At 41.1% G+C, this 25,043-nt stretch overlaps 1 protein-coding gene across 1 annotated transcript in view; it reads right to left on the reverse strand.

The window, feature by feature from the left end:
- The window catches only part of LOC133274021 (cytosolic phospholipase A2 epsilon-like), a 33,506-nt gene continuing 8,463 nt past the window's right edge, over nucleotides 1–25,043 (reverse strand). Inside the window, exons 3-21 of the mRNA XM_061462766.1 lie at nucleotides 23,289–23,361; nucleotides 19,561–19,697; nucleotides 18,935–19,066; nucleotides 17,778–17,818; nucleotides 16,645–16,687; nucleotides 16,170–16,227; nucleotides 15,582–15,748; nucleotides 15,384–15,470; nucleotides 14,168–14,205; nucleotides 12,132–12,279; nucleotides 11,121–11,257; nucleotides 9,965–10,187; nucleotides 8,384–8,498; nucleotides 7,089–7,226; nucleotides 5,622–5,729; nucleotides 4,242–4,433; nucleotides 3,305–3,471; nucleotides 2,114–2,300; nucleotides 1–997 (exon numbers count right to left, since the gene is read on the reverse strand). Of these exons, the coding sequence (XP_061318750.1) occupies nucleotides 789–997; nucleotides 2,114–2,300; nucleotides 3,305–3,471; nucleotides 4,242–4,433; nucleotides 5,622–5,729; nucleotides 7,089–7,226; nucleotides 8,384–8,498; nucleotides 9,965–10,187; nucleotides 11,121–11,257; nucleotides 12,132–12,279; nucleotides 14,168–14,205; nucleotides 15,384–15,470; nucleotides 15,582–15,748; nucleotides 16,170–16,227; nucleotides 16,645–16,687; nucleotides 17,778–17,818; nucleotides 18,935–19,066; nucleotides 19,561–19,697; nucleotides 23,289–23,361 (2,400 nt within the window). The 3' untranslated portion in view covers nucleotides 1–788. The remainder of the gene's footprint in view (nucleotides 998–2,113; nucleotides 2,301–3,304; nucleotides 3,472–4,241; nucleotides 4,434–5,621; nucleotides 5,730–7,088; nucleotides 7,227–8,383; nucleotides 8,499–9,964; nucleotides 10,188–11,120; nucleotides 11,258–12,131; nucleotides 12,280–14,167; nucleotides 14,206–15,383; nucleotides 15,471–15,581; nucleotides 15,749–16,169; nucleotides 16,228–16,644; nucleotides 16,688–17,777; nucleotides 17,819–18,934; nucleotides 19,067–19,560; nucleotides 19,698–23,288; nucleotides 23,362–25,043) is intronic.

Consider the following 25,043-nt stretch of genomic DNA (forward strand, 5'->3'; position numbering starts at 1 on the left):
TTTGAAAGCTTCAAAATAAACTGTTGACTCTTTTATATACTGGCTCAACACAAAACAATCAAACCTGTGATATAAATTCACAGGAAATTTTGCTGTGCCCAAATTACACCTTTCGCTTTAAAAAAACTTACACCACTTCCTCCTAAGTAGCTCCTTCCCATCTATGTATAGCCTAAGAGAGGCCAGGAGGTGGACATGATTCATGGGGCTGGCTGTGTGCACACACTGTCCCTCTTACACTTCCAGCCTCTGCAGCTGCTCTTTAGGACACTTGCGAAACAGAGTTGACCCAGGGATCCAATGCCATCTTCTAGTTATCTCTCAGGTTTTCTTCCTTTTCCAGGGTTGGATGCACCTTGTGTTCCACAAAGAAGAATTGTAGGGAGCAGAAGTTTATACTCTCTACTTACAGCTTCTAGGTGTGTTGATTGAGTTGTACCACTGTGGCACTATGGTGCTAAAAAATTATTTTCCTATATATCGTACAATATAAGTTAGTCTTAAAGTAACACTATTTAAAAAAATCTAACAAGGATTTTAGGTTAAAGAGTGTTCTACAGACAACCTTAATTTAGTGAACAAAGCATATGTAAGAATGTCCCAGGCAATGTCTTTGCCTATAGAGGCCACTTCTTGGGAATGGAAAAAAAACTCCAACAAACCACGGAGCCACCTGGGGTAGTTTCTTTCTGTAGTGCAGAACGGCCAGTGTTCAAAACTGTATGTCCCGTCTGTGTCCTAGAGCATGAAAAACTCCTCTGAGAAGATAGGGGCAGTTGGAGGGGTTATTAGCACGTATTTTGTCTTCTCCTTTCCATCGCTACCTGCAAGGCCTGCTTAATCATCTGTGAGTTGTTCAGGATGTTGTATTCACTGAGGTTCAGCAGCCTGCGGTAATTCTCATCCGTGTACCTGACTGAGAACATGCAGTAAGGGGAAAAACGACTGTTCAAATCAAGTTGTCCTTCCTCCATCTCTGAGCAACAGCGCTTGACGCCTGCAGGGAAAGAGAATTTGCTGCTGGTGTTTACCTCAGTCAGTGACAAACTGTCCACAGCAGCCCAAAGAGGGGCACTTTTCTCTGGAAGGAAGTTTATAGGGTTTAAATGCACAAATAATACAGGTCACATATCCCCACCCCTGGTCAAGAGAACACTGCGTGTCTGACGTGATGAGGGAAGAAGGAAGTGAGGGATGGCATTGTAATGGTCATCTACAGCTTACTCAAACACCTGCCTCATTAAACCCATGGATCAGTAAAGGATATCAACCTGAAAACGTACTACAATAGCCAGTGTACTGCAGGCTTTTTCCTGAGCAGCTGTGACCTCTATGTTTTCTGGCTGAGGGAGGTGAGTTGCTAGTAACAGAATAGAATTTATGAGAAAGAAGGAAGAAACATACAGAAACTTAAAGTTCCTTCCATCCTGAATGCAGTCCCAGGGGGCTGCCACCAGATCCATTTCTATTTCCTTTGTCTCCCAAATTCATCAAAAGCAGAATTTTAGCCTTTACCTCCCTGCTGCCAAGGAGAAAAGCAAATACATCCTAGCAACTTATAGTAAAGGAGAAGGATGCAAAGCAGGTGGCCTGGCAGAAAAAGAATGACAAGCCCTGAGCACAGCACAGTGAGCAAAATGACCCCTGCACCAATGCTGTACAGAAAGGAGACACACTGATCTTGACACCACAGGACTTCAGCCTGAAAGCCAGGTTCTTGCTCCCCCACCATTCATACGTGACACTATGCCTCCTCAAGTGTAGAATGAAAATCCCTGAACAGCAGACAATATATGCAGGGGAAAATAATCTGAGATAGTTATACTTTTTCCCAGGAAACTTTTACAATTAGCTGGTAACACTTTATGCTACAAATGAGAAAGAGGTGAAGGTAAACACCATCCAGAAGGGCTGTGTCTGTCCTTATAGGACCACAAGGCTGACATTAGTGAAAACAGTAGCTTTGGCAGGGATAGGGAAAAGAAATTTACTTAAGGTGCTGCCCCATGAACCCAGCCATCAAAGACAGCCAGCGGCAGATAAAAAGGCTCTGAGTCAGGAAAGCAGGAAGAGGTGTCTTTTGTTTAGTACTTTGCCACTACTTGTAACTTACCAGGTGCTTTGTACTCTCGGAAGGTATCATTCACAAGGGGAAGAAAAATCACAATCGGACATCCTGGCAAATCTGAATCTTGGAAGATGTAGCACTCTTTCAGATTTTTCTTATCTTCATCAGTCAAAGAAATTTTGGGGAATGGGATTTTCTGCTCTGAGTAGTATTTGTACGCCTTATCTAGAGACTGGAGTATCACAGAAATGGTCAGCACTGGAATTCAATTTCGTTGTGTTAAAGCCCCCAACTTGTTATCTAATATTAAGGCTTAGTGACTCAGATCCATAGGATGAGTTCCTTCTTATCAAGGGTTACTCTACACAAAATTGCCACAGATAGTAACCAGAATGCTAATCACAAGCTGTAAACATGATTTCAGTTACAGAATTCATCCAAGACACTGCCATTTAAAAAAAAAATGGGAACAATTTGCAGAAGTTTACCATGTACTTTTAGTAAAGGAATGAACCTGTGCTTAAATATATGGTATAGAATTTATTAGAAAAGAAAACTACAGTAAGAAAATGTTTAAGGTACCTTATTATGTGCTTGGAAGCCAGGAGATAAGAAAGGTAAGCTTGAATGCGCAATCATGTCACTGCCTGTGCAGGCATTAACAGTGTTAATTGAGGTTGATATTTTATTGAGAAAGTCTGAAATGCTGGGCTATACTGTACCTTCTCCCTGCAATGTTTAATACAATATCATGCCCTACTATGTACTGTGTTATTATTCACTCTCCATTATTTCATAGTGGACACTATCAAATAGGAAACAATATCTACTAAAGCTATTAAAATTGCAGCAGCTTTCCTTCATAAGATTAATCTAGACAATGTATGAGGCTGAAATGAAAAGTCAGGATAAATTACTTCCTCATCCTTATTCATACTCCTATGCATGGTCTGGAAACCTGTTTAATTCAGCATAAAACAGGAAAGGCTCTTCCCATCAATCTGGAAATGACCACTCTGATATCCTCTTGAATAATGAACATTCAACATGCTCATAAACCAGCAAGAGAGACTGCAGGAATGGCAGGAAGAAATAGGAACAGTGTTAATCACTGCAGTAGAAAAATGTAGGGGAATGCAGCAGTTAAAAACTGAACAGTCAAAATAACTAGCAGTTCTAGGCACTACAGGCTAGACAAGGAGAAACAAGACAGGGTAATAACAAAATCCTCCTCACCGATGTATGTGATCCAGTAGTATAACTTAAATATATGATGACATCCACTTCCCTCTGTGGCCTTAAAAGTGGTGGACTGCTGGTATTGATGAAAAATCCAGCATCTATCATGCCCAGGAGATCAGAGTTTTCCATCAGCTGGTTGGGACGTGAGTCTAACACAGTGTCTAAAAGGAAAATATTTCTTGGAATAAGAAATGATCTGGAGGTATTTTGACTGGAAAAAGAAATGCAAGGTGGAACTTACCGTCCCAGTGGCCTGTTAATTGCCATACTATTGCGTTGTGAAATAGACATGGGAGAGACTGCAAAATGCCACCTAAATTCCTGTTCTGAAAAATCCTCTATGTTGAGTTTCCAGGCAAGAAATTCCAGTAATATGTCATATTCATTATGGCCAGTAAACTACTACTAATACATAACTTAAACCTGCCTTTCTTCATTTCAATCATTGTTTCACCTTTTATCCATTACTGATTTGTAGAACACAATATCCCATCCCTTTTTATGTTTGGATTTCTGCCTCCCCCTCTTTTTTGGACTACAAAGCCCCATCCCTTTCCAGCTTTCTCTCTTAGGTCATATTTTCTGGGATATCCCAGTTGCAACTGAAGTTAGAGGCATAGTCTTTCCAAATAAAGCTTTCTTCCATGTTCACTCTACTGTTTGTTACTTTAAACTTGGCTCTGCCAGCTGCAAGCCTACCCTCTCAGTCTGGACCACAGAGATCTCAGCTAAAGCACATAAACACATGCTTATACCTAAAACGTCTTAAATACCTAGTAAGAATGAAGTCTTAATCTCATCTTTCCATTCAGAAAAGAAATGTTCTTTCAGAGACTTTTATTTCCCTGCAAAGCCTGACGAGGTTCCTTCCTAAATTCCCCTCCCCAAAATCACCTGAAAATGATGCCCGTTAAATATAAGTCCCCATCACCTTTCCATCGACAGAAGTGCTGATTCTCCATGTAGTTGTTATGCAGCTGGTAGCCCTTCAGGAAGTTGTGGTGCTGGGCCACGGAGAAGCGGTCGGTCAATGCTCCCCGAAGGGCGCTGGACAGGGGGCCAGGAGGAGTGTACATGCGAGTCCTCAGCTCGTGGGGTCTTGTAGGCAACACTGGGTCTTCATCTAGAGGAGGGGAGGAAAACTGGTGAACCCGTTGTTAACTGATGTGCATTTCTGGTTGTCCTGGTGCATAGGAGATCTCAGAGGTTGTTCTGGGATGATGAATTTAAAACTGCTCTGAAGGAGATGTGTGGCTGCTGGACAGAGGTCTGCTGATGGTCTTAAGTTTTGGCCTCAAAACAGTTCATCAGAAGCAGTCTTTAAAGGGACACCTCTAAGGAAATTAACGGATTCAGAGAGTGTCCTGTCAGAAAGTTACACATCCTCACAAGAAGATATTAGGAAACAGAGGAAAGCATGGAGAAAATGGGGGGTGAAGCACATGCTCCCACTTAGTCAGATGGGCAACAAGAGGGCACCACAGGGTTTATTTCAAGAGTGACAGCTTCTATCTGATAATCACCCATGGCTACATGAGTGTATGCTTAATCAGTAGAATGTCAGCATCCCAGGAAAACCTGGGGCATACATTCATATTTAAAAACTACAGGGTGGCTACATGGCAGCATATGTGGGTGAAAAGTAGAAATGGCCCAAGGTGTGGTTTCTTGAAATCACAACCTGCTTTGCCGGAACAAGTGGCTGGCTGACAATGCAGCAGGAAAGAGTTGGTGGTTTCTGTGATTACGCAGATGTATGTCTTTATTTTCAGGATGTCTGTAATTGCAGTTGCTATCATATTAAATGATTTAGCAATAAACCCATGGTTTCTGTATTGCTTCAGAAAATACCCTCTGGGCCTCCTTTATCTTTTCACCAAGATGAATCCAAATAACTAATTCATGTATTCAGTAATAAAATAAAAACCCAGGAAATATTGATTAACTGATTGATATTCTGGTTTCTTCTCTGCACAGGCAGTAAAAATAGCTTTATTCTCTGCCACTGCTTCTAGTTTCTGTATGGCTGAGTGAGAATGTGCAATGCCAAAACACTTCCTGAGAAATGTGTGACCCCACTAAAGTGTCCTCTTAAGGACAGAGCTTTTTAATCAGTAGGGTTTTAATAAGTCTAGTAATTAGACCAGCATTTCCCTGATTACCCTCTTCCTCTTAGTCTTTATGGTGGGAGGGGAAGTCACTATCTCTTAGGAGGATCCTATGATGCTGGCTTCATCGTAGTTAACAGGGTGATACCAGAAGGCATCAGAAGCATAAGTGACCACAAATGATAGGCTTAATAATATCTCACCAACTTCTTCTATTCTGTCTTGTGTCCATCTCTTCCAGAAGTCCTCCGAACTGTGGGACAATCCCCATATTTGTAATAGGTTCACAGAAAATATACTGCTCCACATACCTGTAAAAGGATTAGTGAACACAAGGACACGTTCTAACAAGAAGCTGTTTTTCTCCCTTCTATTCTCACCTCCTGGATGAATTTTTGAATGAGTCTAATTGAAACATTTCTAAACTTTTGAGCTATTAAATTCCTCTTAACTTTCTATGGCATTGGTTCAGGTCATGCTGCTGTAAGTTCTGCACCTAACCTACTGCATGGCTCTGCTGCATAGTAGAGAGAGAAGAATGGGAGAGAAGTAAATGAGAAAAAAACACTCCTTTGAGAAGCAAAGTAAGAGCTCAGATAATGCAGACATCACAAAAATATCACCCCTATCCCTGTCTTCCTTACTCCAGCTTCTTTATCTGCACATCTCTGGTCAGCTTTCATGCACCCTGAACTCTTCCACAGCAGAACGAACTGGCTCTTGGACCATTTGGGTTGTAAGAGAAGATCTCACACCACAGCGTGTGGTGCTCACAGATGCACAGATGCTCCACTGTGCACTCTTTTCTACATTCAGGATTGCCCCTCTCTGCCTCCTCACAAGGGGAACTGGTGCTTTGTTCATAAAACATAATGCCACCATTTCATTTACCATTGTAAATATAAATATCTGTTCTGATCAGTCTAACACAATTAGACTTCTTAATTTTCAAGGGCACAGAAGCCAGTACAGCATACAAAGTATATAAAAAATGAATTTCCCACTAATGGGCCAGGTAAGAAGGGCCAGCCTAAGAGGTAGTATCTTAAAAATACTCCTTGGAATTATGGACTATTCAGCACAGCTGAAACCAAGGAGCTTCTAAGCAGCACAAGTGTAAGATGAGATGACTGAAACCAAACTCACACTGCTCTGTGTTCACTTCCCAGTGATTGACTCCTTGGTAAAGGGATATTATTACTTTCATACACAACCCATGAGTACAAGTCAGGGACTGACCCTAGAGGTTCAGAGAACCTTTGCTTCTGGCCTCATCTTTTGTCCTGGGCAGCCTACATCTTTAGTGGATGGGGTTCTGTGTGTGGAGTTGAAGTTAAACCTCATAGTGAAGGCATAGCTGCAGGTTTCCTGCTTTCTCAAAATATGTTGGAATGAATTCAGAGAGGAATCAGTGGAATATTCCATCTCTAACATTAAAAAAAAAAACCAACAAATGTATATACCAAAACAGTGACAAGAAACTGAAAAAAAAAACAAAAGATGTAGGGTTTTTTACTGTATTATTTTGGACAAACTGCAGCACACCCCCATTTGCTGGCAGGTGCTATCATTGCAGCGTTCAGTACCTTAGACCAGAAATATCCACCCTCTCGTTAACATTGTTACACCCCTCCAAAGCACCTCTGTACCAGGACAGTGCAATACATTACCTTGCAAGTAGCAGATCCGGGACTCAGGGAGCTTTTTCAACAAGCGTCCCATGAAGAACTCACTTCCGAAATGCTCTGTGCGGACGAATGCGCCATACTTAGGAAGTCCCACCTCGTAGGGAGTGAATTCCACCCACTCTGCAATACAGCCACAACGGAACACTTAGAAGGCTCTCAGATGGGTGTGGAAAGAGGGGCAGCTAAGGCATACATTGGTCTGATTTCTGTTCTCTCTGCTGCATTTGCCAAGCCTTGCTTATAAACAGCAGCCTGTGGGGCCAGGCAGCTGAGCTGAGACACTGTGACAACAGGGGGGGCAGGAACAGTTATGCTGCTCATGATAAGTTATGCTGCTCATGATAAGTTACGCTGCTCATGATAAGTTATGCTGCTCATGCTCTGTGCCAGGAGCACAGAAAGGCTCCAGTTCTTACACACTTTTTGTGTATGCACCAGTCCAAGGTTCACCAGCATGCACGAGGTTATGCCATTGTTATCAGTACAGTTAATTCAACTTCCCTTGAATAATTTGGTTATGTGCAGACAAAAACTCAGCTATTCAGAAATCAGTTTGTTGTAAGGAGGCCAATTATACTCTTAATGTGTAGTACTAAGGAAGACAGAACTTGTTCTGGTCTTCCTTGGATACCCTCCTCAAGTGAAGTGCAGTTGTTTAATCTTAAGGTCCTTTCCAACCCCAACCACTCTATGATTCTATGATATAACTGCAGTGTGAGCAAAGACTGGGACAGAAAGGTCATGGGGCATAATATCCTTTTTGTTCGGAAGTGGTTCATTTTTTCTCCTCAATCAGAAAAAATCTGAACTGAATTTCTGCTTTGCCTCTTCTCCTCCTCCAGTTACTTCTCCTCATGCAAAAAAAAGAAATTACCAGAACAATGAGAAAAGAAAAGGATTCAGTTGGAAGGCTGGATGCTTTCCCAAACTTTACCATAACTATGCGGTCTTTCTTCATATTGAAAATATAACTGGACATTGACAAAAGTGGTATTTGATTCTCAGACAATTCCAATACTTTTTATTTTAGATGCATCAGATAATATTTCAAAAATGGCCTTTCTGGCAGGATTTCTACTGTGTATGTCTAGACAGTGAAATGCTGATCTCAAAAAGCTCTTGTTAAAATTATAAGGCATAGAAATGGTGGTTCTCTCTCAAAAAGGCAACTAACACACCAGGACTGTTTTCTCCAGGTGCTGCCAAGCAGAGAACAGTGAATCACAGGAATCCATTTGCCAGTTTTAACCCCACAGGATCTGAAACATCATTCTTACCTTTGAAATCATTGGTGCTGTAGCTGTTCCTGACGTTGACTGACACATAGATGGGCAGTGGGTTCTGGCCATCACACAGTGCTTCTTGCTGTTCTGAAAGTTTGTGGGGGTCTTTCTGGTTTTGACGAAAAACAGTTATGTGAGAAGAGATGGAAACTACATGGTGAATTCGATGGTGCTGGGGGAGCCAAGTGGGTCTCTGCCCCCAGCACACAGGGCATGCCATAGCAGCTGCATTGCACAGAGCACTGCAGCCACCTATCAGCCTGTGGGAGACCAGTTTCCCAGGGTCTGTCCTGGCTGGGTAAGGGTTCACAAAGAGACAAGGGGAGGAAAAACTACTTCTGTGTACATGACTGTATGTACTACAATGAACTGCCTTGGAAAGCAGGAGAAGGGGCAAGATGCCCAATAGAATGAGGGATGTAGTGAGCAGTCCTTGCTCTCCAGGGCCTGAAGGAAGCCCTCGAGTATGTCGGCAATGAGTTTCCTTTGATAGCACACAACAACTATCACAGTCCTGCCTTGCAAAGGGACTGGAATTGGCCAGCAAATTATTTGCATCCCACCCAGCTTTTCCGGAAAAACATATTCTTACTGAAGAGGGCTGTAAAAAACATAAAATCTCATGAACTACTGATACATTTAAAAGCAGCTTGTTCTGACAGCTTAGGGAGAGGTTAATGGTTATATAACAATAGTCAGCACTGCTCAAAGGGAAAGATGTTTGGCTAGATTGGGAGGGAGACCTCATCTAGCTGATATTAAGAGAGGCTTCTCCTCTATTCAGCTTCGACCTTTTTTTAATATATAGTATTCTCTGTATGTATTTATTTTCTGTTTATATATATATTATACTATATAAGTAATTACATAAAAATAATTAAATAAATCCCCAAATGAATGGCTGAATGACTGCAGCATTTCTGCCCCCACTGAAGGACACTTCTCTTCAATCCTCAACAGCTTGTCCCTTCCCACTTCCCAACAGCCAAAGCACACATCCTTGAACTGTGCTCCATCTGGAGAGAAGAGGGAGAGGACTGCTGTACTGCAAGGGCAGAAACCACTTCAAATAACAGAAAAAGCAAATTTGTAATTGCTTATAAAATTAAGTCACTCAAACCAGCCACAGTCCTTGCCAGCACAAGTAAAATATGCTCTTGCTTCCAGTGTACCTGCAGATCAAGTTACCTGGCAGTAGATGCAAATCACCAAGCATTCTAGCTGTTTTATGCTTGCTTCAGATGGTTTTCACATTGTTGAGTTTACCCTGCAGTTCATCATGAGCTCTTTTTGAATGTGTAATCTGCATCTTGGGCAGATGGCCCAAGATTGCCTCCACTGCTAGTTAAATACCAGCCAGAGTTCAAACAGCTGCATCCACAATCAAACGTGTTAGCATACAGGATGCATTTCTCCCTAGGCAGACTATTAACACCAATCAAAAAATCTGAGTTTGTTGTCATGAACAACTCCACTCCGTTTTGAGGTATGTTCTCTGAAATGATAGGCTTGTCTCCTCTCCACTAACCAAGAGAAAAATCCATGGTTCTCTAAGAAATGAAATATACATCATACCCCATCATTCAGCAAGTACTCAATCATGAGCCCCCAAAGATCTATAAATGATGTCCTGTATCCCTCTTCTCTGCGCTGACAAAGCTGCTTGTTGTAGTATTTCATACGATCCATAGAGAAACAGCCCATCTTGCATTTGGTTGCTTGTTTCTGGGCTTCACCAATATGTGAGTCTAGATCCTTCTGTGACCAGTAAGCATCTCTGTATAAGTTGGCCATGGTCCTGGAGAAAGATAATACAGACAGCAAAGGTCAAAATGAGCAAAAAGTGACTTGATATTTTGTGCCTCTTGGGACAGAGATTTACATTTAGGGATTCAATTCTGCTCTTACATCACCTGCTTTTGCTGTTCCATCCAGCAGAATGAACACTCCAGAGTTTCTATGAGTGTTTTACACATGGCCCAGAAGGATATTTTTTTTTATGTGCTTGAATTCTTTTTTCTAAAGAGAATTGGCAGCAACATAAGGGATAAAATTGCCAGGTGTGAACATAGGTACATTTCTGAAGCACAAACTAGGCAGAAAATTATTATTAATTTTTATTTGTTTATTTTCTAGAACCATAAATCAGTTCAGACCAGCTGCTGCCTCTTGGCTTTTTGTCATTTAGTGTTAATCTTATGGTATCACTATGCTTTATTTTAATACCATCCTCTATTTTACCAACCTTTCTTACATGGGACCGTCAGATGGGCCATTGTAGGTCCTGTAAGCAGGGAATAATTCTGCTCAGGGGAATGCAATCTTTTCCCAAACTGACTGGTTACAGGAGTAAATGTTCATTGTCCTGCAGTTTTCTCTGTGTAACTAGTCAGAAAGCAGACCCAGTCTCAGAAGTTACTGGGAACAACTAGGACATTGGTGGAGAGAGGAAGATGCATGATGCTATGGGCATCCACAGATACATCCACAGTACCTACCTATTTGACAAGTGTAATTGTCATATACATACTTAACTGCTGCAAATGTGGAGTTGAAAAGCACTGTTAAGAATTGCTAAGAAAAGGTTGGTGCTTCAGATCAAGTTAATATTCAGCAGCCTGTTTCTACAATGTTTGAAGAAAATCTGATCTTGTCTGTTTTCAGAAGCTCCTCTCTGCAGCAGTGTCACTCTCAAAAGACCTGGTCAAGCCCCCTGCACAAGCTGTCTTACCATGTGGTGCCAGACAGCCCGCTGATGTATGTTATGCAGTCAAGGAGATTTAATTTCTTGAGTCCCATGAGGCCGCCATATAGTCCTGTCATTGACTTCAGTCCTCCTCCTGTCGTGATGATAGCCACAACGGGGACCTGTTGGGCATAGGAGGATAGGACATTCACACAGTGTTCAACATTGCATCCTGGACTGCAACGGAGACTGACCACCACACCCAGCCCAGGTCCTGACTCAGAGCATGGGTCCCTTTTCAGAAAGAAAGGCTCCAAAACCAAGCAGTGACTCCTACTGCTGCTTCCCTTTGGATAAACATGATTTCCGAGATTAACCCAAACCTGGGTTTTTGCCTATCTCTATGACAAATAGGGGTACAGATGTATGAGAAGAAACCCTTCTGTGGAGGCAACAATACATTTTCTCTACATTTCCCACTCCTTTGCCACTTTTTCCTTATTTCACACATCTACTACTACTGTATGAAAATCTACATCGACTCCACGATGAAACACCCTCAGTCCACAGCCAGTGTTGTTAAGCCACCTTCATCAATGCTGTTATTCTTCAGTATAATGAAGTTACTTTAAAAGAAATTATATTGATTTGAAGGAATTTTGAAATTGCAAGAAAAGGAAGATACTCTAAGAAGCACTGACATTTATCCTAAACTCTCACAAAATGATGAAATTCGAACAAGGAAAGGAATCTTTGTCACGCAATGTATTTAATACAAGGTATTTCTAAACTAAGCTAGCTATAGAATAGGGTGGCAGGGATGAACACACCTCAAATCTGACATATTCCAATTTGACAGTCATGAAGAATGCAATTTCTGCAGCTAGCGTTTCTTGCAATAACAAATCTTGTCAGCTGAAGCAAATGTACTTAAGACAAATGGACAAGCTTGTACCCGCACAACAGACACGTGGTCCATTTTGCTGATGGCTCATCTAGAAGAATACATGAAGGCACTAGAAATTCAAGATCTACGCCCTTCCACTTCACACTTACTTCACAATCCTCCAGATCCTGTTGTAGGTGAAAGACATTTTTCAGAGCACTTGCTACATATCTCTTCCTTTTTCTCAGGAAAGTCATCTCCTCTGAACATAAGTCAAACCCAAAGCGCATGTCCAGGTCTCGGTGGCATGAACAATTACTAAGATAAAAACAGGCACGTGTTTTACGTATTAACACACCCATATCAATTTTACAACTTTGATCAAAGGTAATCTACAGCGCCCTTCCCTTCAAACAGGGTGATGCAATGCGATAAGAGCAAGAGAAAATATTGTAGCTATTTTTAAGAGTAAGAAAAGTTATTTCAGTTAGTAAGCTTAGCCAGTGGTGTTATACCCTGTTATTACTCATGGATGAAGAAACAACGTATTCACAAATGGAAAAAAAAAAAAAAAAAATTGAAATTAATATTCTAAAAGCTAAAGAATTACAAATCTAGAAAATCTGTGCAAATAGTCAGAACTGAGTGCATTGATTCCCATTTCAGGGGGTATTTTCGCGTTCTAAATCTAAACCAAAACCCAGTTTTCAAATGTTGGCATTTCCAACGTGGTCTCGTTTTGAGCTGCTCCAGTGGGAACACATCCCCCTCTAGCGGTGATCGTCCCTGCGGAGGAAACCCATCCACCCGCCAGCCAGGCACGGGTGGCCCCATAATCCTACGCGCTGGAGGGATAACCTGGGTGGATCCAGCCCCTGGGTGGATGGATGGAAATGGGTCACTGAGGTTAATGAGGCAGGATTTCACCTCCACTGCTCTGGTCTGTCTGCACTTGCACAAGTTGTCTCATGGGTCCACACTAGAAGTTGCACTGCACATCACCCCCGACTCAAAAATTGTAAAGCATAATAATCATCAGAAAAATCGTTCATTTATATCAATTTCATAATTTAACATCATTCCTTAAAACTTCACTGTTGTAGCTTATTCCTGTAGCATTTGTGCTCTTCCACTCACTAACCTCTCTCCTCTTCCTCCCTTGTGCGCATCTGACATCAACGGGCAAGAGGTCTGCCATTGATGTCTTCAGGCCAGAGCTACCCATGGACATCCTGGCTGGCCAGCTAGCCCTGAACAGGCATTGTAAATGGCAGCGGGTTGCCTTTTCTTTCAGTGACAGAACTTCTGTCTACTACTGAGGTCATAATTTCATTGAAACCAGTAAACATTGTTATGAGATTTCTCCACCATGAGATTTGGATAAAATCAGCCAAGTGGTTACAAGATATTTGTAAATGAAGACATGCAAGGAGAATTAAGTTAGGTGGAGCGGAAATGCCAGTTTCCACTGTAAATAAAGACACAAACAAACTGCTTTTAAAGTTCTCTGGAAGAAAAATAGATAAATAAGCGGGAAGCATTTTTCCTGTCCTGGAAAAATACTTGTTTTCCCGTTGTCGTAGATCCCTTGCCTTTCTGAAATGAATAATAGAAAACATTGAATTCAAAATGAAGCTATTTCCCCCTTTTATTTTGGGGGGCATTTAAAAAAAAAAGAAAAAAGAAAATCTTGCTCAGTTCTGTGTGTTACGTATAGCTACGGGTAATCTGATATTCATTGATGTGTGTCAATCAGCATGTCTACAGATATCGAATCACTAGCCGCATTGTCTACCTTGGTTACTACTCAATGTACAGTATAACTGGACTTAACAGAATACAAGGTGTGTCACTACTGAATATTGACAGTTAAGAAAAAATACATGTTCACAATTTCTGATCAAGATTAATGTTTACTACTGTCTCCTCTTTTTTAGTTAGCTTCTGTCTTCTTGTGAATTTCAGAGACTGACATTTATCAAAAATAATATTCTGTGGTCAGAAGGGAAGCAATAATGCTAAAGTAAATGTATGTTTGTCAACGTTTATTGATTAAAGTGAAATCTGTAATATACTATGCATGCATTTGATGTTTTATTAAAAGTAGGTTCTAGTTCTCTGATACAGTCTACTCGTGTCATTTCCATGTGGCTAAAACAGTATCAAAATCTGTAAGCCAAGTCTTTAGGACTAGAAAATCTCTTACCAGCTTTGTGCTGTCACATTCAAGTCAAATCTTTTCTCCTGGAAAAAAAGAACATGTACCACAGTTTTTTAATTTTTTTTTTAGTTGTGGTTTTGTTGGGTTTTTTAGTTTTAATTTTAAAATATCTTTCTTCCCTTTCTGTCTTGGGGTCAGAGCTTGATTTAGATCCTAGCAAAGTCTGGCAACCCCAAACTTAAATGTCTGAGATCATGACCTGTATTTCCAAAAGCACTCACTTATCCTCAGTGGAACATCCCTGCTAACAGACCTCAAAATGCTTCCAGGCTATAGAAACCATTCACAATCTTGGTAAAGGAGGTTCCTGAGATTCATGCAGTAAGTCCCATTTCCCGTGTTATTCACAAGCTTTCTGCAGCATCCTGAAATAACATTTTTTATACATTTCCCGTTCTTTATGTTCTAATACAGAGCAGATCTTTGACATCCTGGACACAGTCTCACAGTGAAGAGACTGCAAATCTGCATTTGCTTCTGCCAAGACTTCATCCTGCCTTAATATTTTTATTGCAACCTTCATATTAACTGACAAAAAGCTCTCTGGTCTGAGGTATGTTTTACTGACCCTGAAATCCAATGTTCTCCTACTCCTAACTAATATTTGGATAAGATCAGCCCTAATAATCTGGATATCTGTAACAGAAATATTTTTTTATATAGTAAGGATCTTTTTCTTCTATAAATTTCATTCAAAATTGTAAAGTACATACATGTATTTCAAGCAATATTCTTATTACATTCTCTAAAATCCACATGCTATGCCTAGTATTTTCAATGTACTTTAATATATTGTCCTTTTAAGCACATGGTTTGCTAAGGGAAGGTTTACTGGCTTTTTCCTATCTTCTGTCCAAGGAGCAACTTTCCATTTGGACCCTAAGAAAAGGTCAGTGAGTCTTTGGGTAAATAGGGAGAGGTGGAGTGACGGAATCATCATATGTTCTGACATGCTAGTTGGTCTCTGTATTCACTACTGGCACATTAGTCTTGTCCTGGCTGAACCCAGGACAAGACTAATGGAAGGACAACCTGCTTCTGGGATAAAACAGTTGGATAAACAAAGCTCCTATTTGTTAAAGGTCTGAAGAAAAAAATTCTAACATTTCTGACTCTCTTAGCATCTATCTGGGACAATATTATGGGGAATGCTTACCACTTGAGTGACCTTTTATTCCTAACATCTAGAAGTGATGCTCACCTCTGCAATGGTTGTTTGCCTTCCCATGGGCAATGAATTCAGCATCACGGCTGGGGAGCCCGTCTCTGTAGTATACTGACAGGTCCACTGGGAAAACAACATGCTTTAGGAGAAAAACAGTAATGGCTTTACCCTCTCCCCCTCCTCCCACATTCTAGAGTGGTACTCATGGTCAGTTCATTATTAAGGCCAACATACAGGGTGGTAGCGCCTCTTCTTTGGCAACATGACATCTAGTGTTGGCTCTGAATACTTGATATAGTGGAACTTGGTGGGACCCGACGGGCTGGCCGCTCCATCAGGGCCCAGTGTGATATCCTGCGTTCCCTCAAAGGAGCCCTTCACAGTGAGAGAAAGCTCTTTCTCTAAAAAGGCAGAAAAAAAAGTAGTGAGAAATGTGTGTTGGCTTGATTAAAAGTGGGGTGCAGGTAGCAGAGCTGTAGATTTTGGGTCACAGCTTTGTCTAGTGGAAAAGGCTCTGAAGGAAGCACTGGCAGCAAAGGGAAAAGAGCAAAGGAGATGCTATTTTCATAAAAAGGGGACTCAGTGTTCTCGCTGTTATATAGATCTAGGATTTCATCTTTAATGCATGTATATTTACATACACCTAAGGGAGTATGAGATGCAGTCATTGAAGTCTGTAATAATCTAATTTATTTACCTGGTGTTAACTGCACTTAATGCTGTAAATACTTTTTATTCCACTAATACATTATATAAAAAAGGCATCATCTCATCTGTAATCATGCAGTTATTGGTAAATAGATAACAAAGCAATAACCTTACTTGATTTTTGCTGCATCTTCTCTGCCACTTCAACTTCCAAGCAACAAAGTTCACGACACTGTAAAAGGCAGAGAGCAGGAATCTGTGAGAAAGATCATCACAGTCCAACTTCATTACTGAGAACTGTCAATAACTCAGCTTTTGGACATGTCTAATTACCCAAAGTGCGTAATCCCCTGGAACTTTTGGGCTTTTGCCCAGTAACCACTGACTAATAAAAAGGAAAAGCTTTGGAAGTTGTAGAGCATCCTCCAGCTACAATGATACACAATTTGGACAAATGGGAAATAACGGGATGTCATCAACAAATAGGGCAATAAAACATCCCATTTTCAAAGCATATACAGAGGAAAGAGGGACGAAAGAGGGACAAAAGATAAAGAACTGATCTACTGGCTTCTGTAACCCCCACCTTCCTTTCCCCTTTATATTAAGGGGATGCTTAGAGAGAATTTCTTGGGAAAAAGACACATACCACCAGCACTCCATTGGTAGCAATGGTTTCATGAGGACCAGAACTGGGAAACAAAATGAAAAACATGGGGTTTTTTAGATGAAACAAATGCCCACGCGTCCTTGCCCAGGGTGTTTCCCTTTGTCCCCTATTAGAAGAATGACAGCCAGAGAGACCCCAGCAAGTATGCAACAAGCTCCTTTCCATGCTTGCTTGAACTGAACACTGCTCTGACGGGACTTCCCTCTGTTACAAAGCTGAGCTATGTGCATCATAGCTACTTTCTGCAGCACAATCTCATGATCATCTAAACTGGAATCTGTGGTTAGGCAGTCAAGTTCTTCACCTTACTAGAACATGTAAGTACCTGTAATTTAGCTGTAACGTGCCATAGGCCAGCATGACCATGTTGGGAAGCCCAGTTCTATTTATATGTTGGTATGCAAATACAATTAAGGCGGCACAGGACAGTGGGTACCAATCACAGGGGAAAAAGGAAAGCTTTCCAGATCTTTCAGGTGAAGCCAGGAGGTGATGTGGAGTGACCTGAATTCTGGTCTTGGCTCTTGGCTAGAATTAGGGCTGACCTTGGGCTGGTCACTTTATTTCTGCCATGCTTTGGTTACCATATGGCAGCAGAGACAAAAATACTAATTCATGTGGATGGCAGGATGACAATGCTGGACAAAAAGTTCTGCACATTGTCAGTGTGTTGGGCATAAAGAAAACAGAATTACTAGAACCAAAACAGTGCTGTAAGGGAAAATTGAAGAGTCACAGATACACTGCAAACCTAACCAAGATGGCTCAACATCAGGAGTCTGTCCAGTGCGTAAGCTGAAAGAGGCATGGAAAAATTGATAGACATGCATGCACTCACACGCAGGAAGTCTTCTGAAATGTCCACAAGTTGACAAACTTGACATTGTGGATAGAAGAGACAATGCTGGGAGGTGCACCTTCAGAAACAACTAAACTGCAGAACAAGCTGACTGGAGAGATCAGCTGGGTGTCTTTGAATGCAGTAGTGATGTAAGAGAAGCCTGACACTTTTTTTACAGAAACCCCACAAAGCGTGACTTCTAATGCTGTTTCTTTGGTTTAACACTTAATGATTTTTTTGCATTTTTAAATATAATGTGTGTGTCACTTACGCAGCCTCCAATTTGAATTCAACCTCTAGCTCCTCCGTAGCCTGAAAGCAAAACCAAGAAATTAGATGAAGTAGCTACATGATGCTTTCTCCCTTCTCTTAACCCTGATACACAATACTGAAGTAATTGCAGCGCTCAGGCTGTGATAAATATTTCAGACTGGAAGGTCTGAAACAACATCTCAAACCAAATAGTTTAATGATTCCTTCCTCAGCAATTCATTTCTCTAAGATATCATCAAAACAACCTGTACTTTTATCTCTTAGTGTGAAGGTGCTGCTGAACTTGCTGGAACTTGCTTTGTCTTCTGAATCCTACCTTCTTCTCCCAACTATTCCTGACAGTATCTTGTTTTAGCTTACTGTCATTGCTATTAGTTTGGAAGCTAAAGGTACTTTCCAGCCATAACTGTAACATAATAAACAGAGATTGACATTATTTAGTGACTCAGTTACAGTTTTGCAACCTGTAAGCCAGGGCTGATATATATGAGCTAGTGAGTGACCTAGTTTGGGTATCAAAAACAATCGACCTATGGTATCAAGAAGGTACATGGAAGATATTTCACTGATCTCATAGGCAGATCTCAAAGGGAGTCAAAACTCTTCTTCTTATTTTATAGATAGGAAACTGAGAAACAGAGTAAATCAGTCATCCAGAGCTCCAAAACCGCACTAATTCCCATAGACAAGTCAGCAGGCTCAGTCCTAGCTGAGGTGTCAATGCAGAGGACAGCCCTGGGATACATACAGCTTTGCCTCTGGGATGAAAGTAGATATAATGAAATGAAAGTAGATGTAATCACGTGGAATGTAATTCACATGGAAAAAATATTTACAGATTATTCACCCTGCAGCAGCTATGCAGCCTTGGTGTTGCACAGAGGTAGCTCACAGTCAGATCCCTCCCCTACCTCCTGCACTGTTTCAGTCATATGCTTTATTATAATAATTTATAAAAAAACTAGGAGGAGGCACTTAGGCTGTCAAATCCAGATTTTTCCAGATTTTTACCACATTTTTTGTGTTTATATTTTGAACAGAAATTCATTACTGGGATAAGTCATCCATGGCAGATTCAGAAAGCTAACCCCAAGATTTTGAATATGTTGTATAACTCTCCACTAGCTTCTTAGTTGCTTTATTTTTTGCTCTCACCTGTGGGCTGGCCTTAAAATACAGGAGCACTGTTCTTTCTATTGGAAGTTTAGCAGTATCAAAGAGGGCACAGAGGAGATGGTCATCTGGAGTAACAAAATCCTCATCATACACTGTCAGCTCCAGCACGTTCTGGGAAAAGAGAGAGAAGTGCTTTTTATAGTGCTTACATTCTGGGTATCAGTAAGTCTAGGGAAGAAGTGGTATTGGGGATGTGCTTGATAAGAAAAGTGGAGAAATTAAGAATCATCCCCCTTTGGACAAACATATTGTAAATTGAATATTCATTCTTCCCTAGTTCATTTTAATTGCTGCAATGTGAGTAGTACATTGGCTATACTTCATGATAGCTTAGTTAACTCCCAAATTCTGTATCCATCTTACACTGACTTATATGAGTCTCTAGCTACACTAAAACTCCAATACTGAGCTCAGTTTCTGGCCCTTCTAAAGAGCTCAATTGAACAGGCATGGGAACCCAGTTGTCTCTACTGTTAAACAGTTTGAACAGTCCCTTATCACGGGCCATCTCTGAAACAGCTCCTGGGCACAGTTCAGGTCATAGATAGGACCCACCATACACAAAATCTTCAGGCTGCTTCAAGCAGACAACTTCAGCTCCTTACCTTGACCTGACTCTGGATCCTGAAGTAGAAGGTTTCGTTCCACACTGGATTGTTGGAGTTTCTCACAGTTTTAGTACGAGACTTTTCACATGTCGCAGTTGGCAGCCACAGCGATACGTAGCAATCAGCCTGGGTTACTGGGTAGGGAAAGAAGCCGAACAGTTGTTTATGTGGTAAAATCAGTGGTGCTGCGTGACACTGGGAAGGTTACTGCATGATACCAACAGCAAGTATAGTTACTTAAAGACAGAAATGGCTGAGGCGGTGTACCTTTTTTCAAGATAGCCTTCTAAGAAGGAAAAAGACCACAAGATGACTTAGAAAACGAGGTGGTTCTGTTCTTCCTTGCATGCGTTACAGACAACTGTGATGTTGCATGTAAAAGAAGAGGATAAGAATTTCCTCTTCTAATGAGCCATTTCTGCAGTTTCCCCAAGAAACATACTTTCCTGCGCTCATGTGTGCATGCACAAACACGTATTAACCCTTAGTGGTTTGATAAGAACCTGAGAGCCTCCTCCACCTTCTGAGAACACCTGCAAAAGGTGCCTAGCTTTTCCCTTCATCTTCTTGCTTTCAGTGATTTTCTTAGTGAGGATTGTGAAAATGGGGGTTTGTGACAGCAGCTGCAGAACTACCCCTGTTGTAGGAGACAGGAGAGGCTTCCTCCAGAAGGACCTCTTTGAATCAGATATTGTATCTTAACTGATTGCCACCTCCAGAAAGAGAGGGACCAAGTCTTTCTCTGTAAGTCCACCAAGAAAAGGTTAGTGAAGGATATTCCATCCCATTTCTCAAAGGCACTGAAATTAAAGTGTATCTCAACTGGCTATGGCTGAAAATGGGATGTACTGTGTGCCAGGGGAATGCAGTATTTCTTCATGCAGGTTATGCAATATGCTTCATCAACTTCAAACTCTCTCTTAGTTCTTAACAATAAAATGATCCACTGTCACACAGTGCTAAAGGTAACTAACTTTGAGAATGATGTTATGAGACTTTTAAGAGAGACAAGTGATGGCAGCAGTAAATGCAAAGGGCCCTTCAGCAGCAGGTAAGGACTCTGCAGTTAGGTCGGGGGAAGAAGAGCTTGCACATTGACTTGTGGGGAAAGGCAAAAACTCGCCTGCCTGTAACAGGAGCTTGTTTTTGTCTTCTCCTTTTCTCTCCTTCTCCACCTGGCTTTGCCAGGTGTCACCCTACAGCCACTGGCTCTGTCTCAAACTGGGTGGAGGCTGTATTTTATGATGTTGAAACTGTATTTGCTCAAAAAATGCTTGCTGCTTTTCTGTCCAAGTCAGAATGAAAAACTGCTTGAGAAATTGCACAGGGCACTGAAATACATCAACTGACACCCTAATTATTGGGTTTATAACTTTCAACATTACAATACAGAACAGAAAAACATTTTTAATTCTGTCAAATTTATCCTAAAACTAAATGTGGAGAAATCAACACATTCCTGCAGAGTCAAAATCCCATATTCCTCTAATGGAAAAAGTTTGTCTGGAAAATATTCAGCAGGCCCCATTATCCCACATTTAACTGTCCTTGTCTGGAAACATATCTTCTGTTTTAATTCACTTCTACCTACTCACCACTCTTATCTTTTTATTTCTTATCTTCCTTCCCCAAACTTTCTTGCTGTGTTAGTTGAGGGGATATTTCACCCTTTTCCTTTTTCTTTTCCTTTTCCCTTACCTTTCCTTTTCCTTTCTCCTTTCCTTTCTTTCTCCATTTTCTTTTCACTTTCCTCTTTTCTTTCCTCTCTCCTTTGATTTCCTTTCCCCAAAGGGAAGGAAAAGAGCTGTTCTGTCTTCAAGCTGACAGGTGGCAACAACAGAAATTGCCCCAGTACCATCCATTTCTCCCAAATAGAGGGCATGACAGGACTCTGAGAATCATGATTCCCAGGGATGTCTCTTCACTTCAGGCATTTGGGCTGCTTTATCTATACTACAGCCCTTTGCCTCCCGCTCTCTTGACACCCGTGCCCACTTTGCATTAAGGTTTGGAAGACATACCTGGGTCTTTAACATTCTCGTGGGTACATATCAACAATAAGCAGCATCAAAACTCCACAGTTTAAGAAGGATGTGAAGGTCCTTGGATTCATCCAGAGGAGGGGAACAAAGCTGGTGAAAGGGCTGGAAAGCATGTTCTATGCAAACTGGCTGAGGTCTCTGTTCCAGATCTGTCATCATAGGTTGTGCCTTTCTACAGCTTATTTTGTTACTCTTTCCTCAAGTGTCAGAGACTTTTGCAGAGGATCTAATGAATATCTCCCCCTCAGAGAACTGTACAAGCATCCATTTGATTTTGTGCGACGTTTGTTGTGTTTATTGTCTGTTGTGGGGATCTTTTTGGCTTGGGGGTTTTTGGTTTTGTTTCTTTTTTTCTTAGTCTGGGAAATTCTATGCAGATAAGAACACTCTGAAGTATTTTGAAACTGCAAAAATAGGTATTCAAACATGTTTGGTGATCTTAGAACTAATGATACTCATTTTAAAATGTTTCAAATGTAACTGTACGAAATTATGGAGACTGCATGACTTCAGGTTTATCATTGGAGATCAATGAGTGTTGGCTGTTTGGCTGGCAAAGTACTCTATTGTACTGATGTGATTCATCAATCTTGTATCTCGACTGTACTTTGAGATACAAAACATATCAACCAATCCTTAATTATATGAATAGATGTAGGAAAACTAGTCAGCTGTGTATTTAATGCAAAATATTGCCTCAGTTCTGCTTGCACAATCTCTTTCTACAACCTAGTTATTTGTGATTTTGCCTTGCTGCCTGACACAGAGATCTGTGATGAGTCCTTGATGAAACCTTTCTGTGTGATTGCATCATCACATGCATGCCACAGCCATGGTCCGGGAGGGAAGTGTGGATGCAGAGAGTGCAACACAATGATAGGACCCAAGATATGGTCAGTATATCCTCCACTCAGAGCTGTGACGCTGCAAAGTCTTCTGATACACCTTCCAGGAAAATGTGAGACAACCACAGGGTAAGATGGGAATGGTACTGCATGGTAAATCCAGAACTGTCCTCTTTCAGAACATATTCCCTGGCTGTTCCTGTGCAAGAGACCATACTGACTATTGCTGCCACTCACAGTGACAGAGAATCAGGAGAGTCAGCAGGGTTACACCATTTCCATTCCACATTCATCCTAGAGCTACTTTCAGCATCTTTTCATAGATGGTCACATAGCTATATTGATTCAAACTAAACAGTTAACTTGTCTATCTTGTGTGACATGTGTCAGCTTTTTGCACATGTGGAAAGTCCATGTCCTTTAACAAAACAGTGGCATTTTCCTTTCCTGCTCACTCACTTCCCACCACTTCCCTGCTGTGTGACTCACATTCCTGCACAACTGCAAGGCTGCTGCATGACCATTAGAAGGGACAAGACATCCAGCTCTCAGTCAGCACATTTTTGACAGTATTTTCAGGGTAGTTAAGAATGACATTACCAATTACAATGATTTTAGAAATTTTTTCTTGTCCATTTCAACCATGTCAGGATAAAATTTTGGGGGGAGATGAAAGTTTGCTCCTCCCAGCAAGCAGCAAGGACTGACCTGGTTTGTATCAGTTAGTTTACATAAACACTGGATAAATTCAGAAACACCTGGAAAAGTTTGCTATACAATTATAGAAGAAAACTTGTTGTCTGTACCCTGAGATACCACTAAGAATGGAGATACTTACAGGTGTCCACTCGCTGGACATTTCTCATCCGTATGATCCTTACGGTCAGCAGGTAGCAGGGAGAGGATTCTATCTGGAGAATGGTACAAAACAGAGTATGGATAAACCTTCAGTGGGTAAAAGTATCAAATGTGCAAATTAACAGAGTGCTACAAACCAATAATACAGTTGGTAAAAATTGTGTCAGCCATCTCACAGTATTTCTGCAATGAAAACCTGCAACATAAGCTTCTGCAATCAAGGAAGTTTTGTTTTAACATTTCACAAATTTCACTCTCTATTTGCAGTGCCACTCTGAGATTGCTCATCACAGGAGAAAAGAAAGGGATAAATCCTTGTCAGCTGACGCTGCCTGTGAGACCCTTGCAAAACCCTTTGCTCTGGAATTGCGGAGTTCAGCTCTACTCTACAGTATAGCTACAGTAAGTCCCTTGGATAAAGTAAATGCACTGGTGAACTCCATGATGGAGTTGTCAAAATACCAGCAGTCTTACTAAAAGTTACAGTCAATCACCTCAGCAACCAACCATGAGGTCCCATCACATTGAGAAGAGCGCTATGGAGAATACCTGTTGTCACTGACTCTCATGGGATAAACCTGAAGTACTGCTCTCTGAGAGGTGGTTTTGCCTTCTGCTTCAAAACCATAGATCTCTCTGGTTTTCTCTTTACAGTTGCACAGGAAAAACAGTAGCAATAATCTGAGCTCTTGTAAATCACAATGATGAGATAAACCAATGGCTGAGAACTGTTTCCAGAGGGTTTAAGGGGTAAAGAATTAGGTATGGATTGCCTTTGGGGAAAAATGAAGTTCAATAACCTCCTCCAAAACCCCCTTAAGATTGAAAGTGCTTAACTTCTTTTGGTCCCTTTGAATACCTCAGCCATAAACTTCTGTGAAACAAGTCTCCCCAGATTTCATGACTATGAGGACCTCTTCTTGGTTTTTATTAGAGGATAAGGTGATTTCCTTCTTCTAAGGAAGGTGATTTCCTGCTGGCACGTTCCATAAAGCTGTCTCCAGCTCAGACCTAACTGCAAAAGACTGCTCTGCCAAAGCCAATAAACAAATCAGCATTTCCTGTGGCTGTGACACATGGTCATTTCCTCACACTCCTAGAAACATTTCCACCTGCATAAATGGTTAGAGCAGAGCCCTCCAAATCATTGTTTTTTGACAACTGCTATTTTTATCAACTGATTTCCTCTCATTTAGGAGCATCCTTCTATTTCTATAGTACTTCAGAGACTTCCTAGAACGTCTATAAACAAGTAGACAAAATAGATGTTAAGGCAGATAAAAAGAAGCTGGAGGAACATCGCTCAAAACAATATGTGCAATGTTGCCAATTATTTTAAGATAACAGAGCAAAAAGATCTTACTTTCAGATGGGAAGCCAATTAGGCCTCCTTTGTCACAACAAATTACTTTTTCAATGTACATTTAAAATCCTCTCTTCTCTCTGCTAGGACATAGTGTTATGTTAAAATGTTTTTGCTGAGATCTTAAACAGGGTTAGTGCTTTCACCCCTCCTGTGCGTGCATCAAGAATCCCTTGGTTTCTTCCTTGATTTAGTATTTCTTCATGAAATTAATCCTCAGCAATCCACCCACCTTTTATTTCAAGTATTCTTAAAGGAGAAAAAGCCTAAGAGAAGCTGCAAAATTTACAAACAGCAACTGATGGAGGGTATGCCCTCAGAGCTACCCCGCACAAGGACACTGGTTCACATTTCAGAAACAGTATAGCCATA

This window comes from Pezoporus flaviventris, unplaced genomic scaffold (genome assembly GCF_033815535.1).
Source record: "Pezoporus flaviventris isolate CSIRO_AGI_PZ_B2104156 unplaced genomic scaffold, CSIRO_AGI_Pfla_v1 ptg000035l, whole genome shotgun sequence".
Classification (NCBI taxonomy): Eukaryota; Metazoa; Chordata; class Aves; order Psittaciformes; family Psittacidae; genus Pezoporus; species Pezoporus flaviventris.